The 5,905-nt window shown below is 42.9% G+C and overlaps 1 protein-coding gene across 1 annotated transcript; it reads left to right on the top strand.

Moving 5' to 3' along the window:
* The first annotated feature begins 1,119 nt into the window (after positions 1–1,119).
* Positions 1,120–2,381, top strand: LOC115920678 (MAM domain-containing glycosylphosphatidylinositol anchor protein 2-like). Its single transcript, XM_030977073.1, has 2 exons — positions 1,120–1,488; positions 2,277–2,381. The coding sequence occupies exons 1-2, from the start codon at positions 1,120–1,122 to the stop codon at positions 2,379–2,381; spliced, it is 474 nt and encodes a 157-aa protein (XP_030832933.1).
* Positions 2,382–5,905: the final 3,524 nt, after the last annotated feature.

Genomic DNA, 5,905 nt, shown 5'->3' with positions numbered 1-5,905 from the left:
GATTCCACCACCTGCCAAGAGCGACCGCACCCCGAATAGACAGAGCGCGAATTGCACACACCAGCCGCAACCAGGCTGGGCAAGCTTTAATGTTTGCCCAGCCTAGCAACAACAAAGGTGCGCAACCCACACCCCGCCCACCGAAACTTAATCACTCCTAACAGGCGAGCGGAACCACAGGCATCCAGGTACCCCACGCGGACCCATGCACCCAACTCGAACACAATACGAAACTGGTCCATCGAAAAGAGGCGTCTCCTTGCACATAATAACAAAAGTTACATGTTGGTGATGAATATATGAATATTATTACATGCAATTTGTTTGTTTACTCTTACGCTTACATGACTACGAACTTAACAACACAGCACATGTCAACGAGTGTGGAAAGTCAGAGTTTAATTACATTTAAAAGCCCAGCTCTTTAGACATTTAGGCCCGAATTCACAAAGCAAGGTTTGAGCTCAGACCAAGGTTTGAGCTCAAACCTCCTTTTGTTTCGCCAAACCTCCTTTTGTTATTTACAAACTGGTTGTAAATAACAAAAGGAGGTTTGGCGAAACAAGAGGAGGTTTGAGCTCAAACCTTGGTCTGAGCTCAAACCTTGCTTTGTGAATTCGGGCCAATAATTCTAAGGTCAACATTTCAGGTGAACTATATTGATTGACACCAATTTAAGTTAACGTGTGTTGTTAAAGGCTCTAATGGCAAATGGAATGAAATAATTCAAATAACGGTTTGTCGTGCATTTTGCAGACTGGAGTCGTTTGCCTCATCTCATCCAGCAGAAAAATGGATGAAGGGGGTGTTGGGGGTCCTTCATGATATTCTCAACTTTCTTAAGAACACGGATAGAGCATGTATCATCTAGACTGAAATTTTCACCAACTATTTTACCTGCTTGGTTCAACAACCATGTTGTTTTTTATGGTGATGATGATGATGATGATGATGTTCTTATTGTTGTATACTTGATGTTCCTGCAGCTATTGTTGTTGCTATTGATTCTGTTATTCTGTTATTGTTGTTGTTCTTGGTGTTGTTGTTGTCATCGTCGTAGTGTGTTTTGTTTTATTAGTCGCCATTTTTTGGGCCAAGGGTAAAAATGGAAGGATATTAATGTATTGTTTTTATGACTCCAATCTTCTTCGTCGCCATCATCATCGCTTTCCTCCCTTTCCTCTTCTAGGTGGCAACTTCCTCTACTCAGAGGCAAACGTGCAGTACTATGGAGAGAAAGCAAGGATCTACAGTCCCTTCGACTCCCCGGCCAACGAGGCTGGCACGGACATGACGATGATCTCATTCTGGTACAGCATGTGGGATGGCTTCGACGGGACAAACTGGGGAACACTAAACGTCTACATCGCCTACGGCGGCGAGAAAGTCCCGGTAAACCCTCCCTTCTGGTCGCGCTCGGGATCACAGACGGACGGGTCAGGATGGAAAGAGGCCAAGATCATGTTTACGGCCCCTAGTCCGTTTCGGGTAGGTCAGTTTTTGTTACGGATAACTGCAGAAAAAAAATTGTTCACATTGATATTTCCTTTTGAAGTTTCCTATTAATATCGCGCTCTCTCTCTCTCTCTCTCTATCACTCTCTCTCTCTCTCTCTCTCTCTCTCTCTCTCTTTCTCTCTCTCTCTCTCTCTCACTCTCTCTCTCTCTCTTTCTCTCTCTCTCTTTAAATTCCACCGATATTATACAGACAGAGATCATCCGCGATAATTGTTTTCTTTCTTAACCTAGACTGTTTAACGATGGCATGTTTTTGCATGCGTCCCAAGAAACTACCTTATATTTGTAATTAAATTATGATGTACATGGTGTGTAATGCTTTAGATACTAAATGTTTGGGTGAATAATGTACCAAGCTATTTATCAAGTTTAAGTCTATTCTTATCCTCTTCATTCTCGTAGTGCTCCTCCGTCCTCCCTCCTCGACCCCTTTTCCCACTCCTCCTCCTCCTCATCCCTCCTTCCCTCTTCCTTCTCCTCCTCGCTCCCCCTTCCCCTCTTTTTACTCCCCCTCCTCTGATTCTTCCCTTCTTTCTCCTTTTCCTCCGCAGTCTTCCTTCTCCTCCTAATCTTCCATCCTTAATTCTTTCCCGTCCTCCTATTTCCCTGCGTCTTCCCTCTCTTCTTCCATTTCATCTCCTCCCTCCTCTTTTGTGTCGTAGTCCTCCTCTTCCTTGTCCAGATAATTGTATGCTTGTCCCTTCATGTTCTTCGTTATTCTACTTTTATTTTCCCTCTTTTTTTCTTTCTTCTTTACAGATCATATTCGAAGGTGTCGTAGGTGAAGGAAACAGATCTGACATCGGTATTGATGACGTAATGGTCAGACAACCCAGTAGGTTATATTCCATTGTCCCAGAATGACGGATTCCTTGATTGAGACAATAACCAACAACAACAAAACTTTTAAAAATCTATTCATAAGATAAATACAGGGAGAACGTCGTTTATGATAGTAAACTTAAATTCTGTGTACATTCTTATCTTCTCTATCTATTTTAAAGATGATAATATTATTTATAGAAGATACACGAGTACAATTCGAATATATCGCCTTATGATAAGCACCTTCCTTCATTTTCTCTAATTTCCCCCTTAGCCTTTCTTTGAATGTATGCACAGAATATTTTGTTTCCTATTTCCTTAACAATGATAATTCATCTCCTTCAAAATGCGTACATAATTTCTATAGCTACAAAATGTTTGGAAAAGAAAAAATGAGTACCAGGATGACTCTTTACCGAGTAACATCCTTGATAACTACCGCAGGGCAAACACAATACAACCACACCCGGACAAACTACACCCCCCCCCCCACCCAAGTCCACATAATTTACCCCTTTCCCAATCCAGACACTTGGGACTTAGTGGTGTCAATTTTAGTTTTTTTTTCAAACAGTATAAATTTTCAATTTTGTCCTAGAATCATTGCAAAAAAAATGCCTTGAACTTTCTGTTATTGTTAAGGACCGGGGGGAAATGCAATGAATTATTGAAAAGATATCGCATTTTCTTTGTTAATTCCTATTTGTGGGGGCTGCCCCCTACCGTAGCCCCCGCTGCGTACAGTCATGATTCAGTGGCAAAGCAATGGCCTCTGAGGCTCCAGGATCAAAACCGTGTCGGTCAGCTATATTAATGCCCTTTTGTGAGGGATTAATCCTCATTTCTGTCAGTTATGACTTGAGGACGTATGTCCCCTAGCTTTGAATCATAGTAGCATACACATGATTTAGCAGTCACGCAAAACAAACACTCGCCAATTATCATTCAATAAAATCTGAGAATGTATACTATTATCTAGATCTATTAGGAATAAATCATTGCCAAAATCATTCCATGAATTGGGGTATAAAAATATTATTCCACCTTTATGACCGACAGTGTAATTTAGAACTTCACTCAAAACGAAAGGTCTTTACAAATATATTTTTGTGGGAAAATATAGCAACCGCTAATTGTCGAATCGACTTTAGTGATTGCAATTCATTTAGTAAATAGTCTGATTTTCAGACCCTTGTAGCGAATGGTTGTACGTTTTGTGTTGCGCAAACATTCAATCAGTTTGATTTTGGCCATTACAAGTAGTGTGTTATTGATGTAGAGAAAATACTCATGCACCCTTTACAGCTCATGTTATGAATGTTTTTACCAAAGAAAAAAAAGAAATCAATCAGTCCCTCAATAGTGTTTGACAATGAAGTCTAGAAAGTAATCGGGTTTCCTTGCATAATTTGAATACTAGGACACTGCTAACGTTTAAACCATAGATAGGACATATGTGACACATTCAATAATTCCTGCAAGTTCTACAGAATTTGATGTTAATAATAATAATAATAATAATAATAATACTCAGTTTTTATATAGCGCTTATTAGAATCACTAAGCACTTGTTGCCTACGCATGGGACATAATACCTTTAAAGGCTCATAGGAGTGGGTCGTCATGGGAAATTCAACACTATTTGGGTGTGTAGCCAATAAAAGGTGTTGTCAATCACTGGCAAAATTTTGCTTAACCCCGTACTATAGGTGGGGTTAAAGGGGGGGGGGTAGCCCTACCTATATTCCGGGGTTAAGCTTATTCCACCTTCTTTTCACACTGGCCAAAATTTGCTTAACCCCGGACTATAGGTGGGGTTAGAGGGGGATCTTAGCCCCACTTATAGTCCGGGGTTAAGCTTATTCCACTTTCTGTTCAGACACGTATTTACCAAAGTGGGCTAGCCCCACCTATAGTACGGGGTTAGCTGGCCCTGCAAAATAGCAGGGCTAACCCCGCATTTGTGGTGCTAACTCCGCAATTGCGGTGCCAAGCAAATGAATGAGAACAGAAATGAAAACTAGTCCGGGACTACGCAGTGGGGCGAATTAATGAATGTTTACGCTATGGCTAGTACGGGGCTAACGAATTGCATGCACTGAGAAAAGCTAAAAAAAAGATAGTCCGGTGTTAAGGATAGTACGGGGCTAAGCAAAGTACGGGGTGAATTAGCAAAACAAGTGTGAAAAGAGTATTAACTTCTTCGACCAAAAGATCTTGACAATACAATGTGCCCTGAACATACCCCTTCAGGAAATCTCATCATAATAAAATTGTCCTCACGGTCGAGATATAAATACAAGGTGGAGTAATTTGTGATGGCACAACGGGTTTGCTGCATCATGTACCTTCGTAGTAGGTCCATGGCTGCATGATAGACCTGTGCAAATAGAATCAAATCATGTGTCAGCGAATTATGATGCACCAATGTCCTTTGGCAAGACATTGATCTACATTTGCCACACTCAACCCAGGTGATGTAAATGGGTACCTGGCAGGAATCAATTCCTTGAAATGCTAGAGCGCCGCAGTTGCTGCCTTGCTAAAGCCAGGGTAATAATCAGGGCAGCGCCAGGAGCGTCACAACGTGACGGACATGTGCGCTATATAAGAAGCCACCATTATTATTATTATTGATAATACACATGGACACTGGATACTATGTGTATGGCTTTAACAATTCATTCCCAGAAATCCCCAACGTCTGTGACTTTGAGAGCAGTGAGATGGGTGATCTGTGTTACTTTTACCAAGAGGACCTCAGAGACGACTTCGACTGGACGAGACATTCTGGTGAAACGCCCACTAATGACACTGGACCACTTACTGATCACACCCTCATGAACGATACAGGTTAGCGCAAATATAGGAATACACCCGATTCTGGAAGACAGTGAATTTCCTTCTTAAAGGCCCGGTCACACAGAGGGGACGCATGGGGGACGCACGGCCAGCGCATTGGAAATTTGCAATTTGGGCCAGTGCGTTGTCGTTCGCTAGGCGTGCGTCATCATTCGTTACTCGTTCGTCGAGCGCGCTGGACCAACGCTGGACCAGCGCTATGCATTCGTCGTCATTCGCTGTGTGCGTCGTTTTTTTTTTAGCATGCTCAAAAGTGTGCGCGGAGCTCGACGCATGAATGTACACGCCAAAGACACGCCAGACATGCGTGGAGCGCGCTAGACCAGCGCCAGACATACGCGGAGCACACGCCCTGTATACGCACAGCGCGCTAGCTACACGCTGTGCATTTTTTGTCAGCTCGCTAGCTTTTCCAAAATCATAACAAAAGTTAGGCACACGGCCTTTTCCGATTTCCAATGCGCTAGCCGTGCGTCGTAGAACGCGGTGCAAGCGTGGACCATTCGTCCAGCGCGCTAGCAACACGCTGTGCATTCGTGGAAGTTGATATCATGTGCGCTCTGTGTACGGTCTGTATGCGCACTGTATGCGCCCTGTATGCGCTCAGCGCGCTAGCAACACGCTATGCATTTGGTGTCAGCTCGCTGTAGCTTCGACAAAAGTTGGGCGCACGACAACGCACTGGCCAAAATTGCAAATTT

Source organism: Strongylocentrotus purpuratus, unplaced genomic scaffold (assembly GCF_000002235.5).
Source record: "Strongylocentrotus purpuratus isolate Spur 01 unplaced genomic scaffold, Spur_5.0 spur5_scaffold_9, whole genome shotgun sequence".
NCBI lineage: Eukaryota > Metazoa > Echinodermata > Echinoidea > Camarodonta > Strongylocentrotidae > Strongylocentrotus > Strongylocentrotus purpuratus.
The sequence above is the reverse complement of the archived record's forward strand: the minus strand, read 5'-3'. Positions and strand labels throughout refer to the sequence as shown.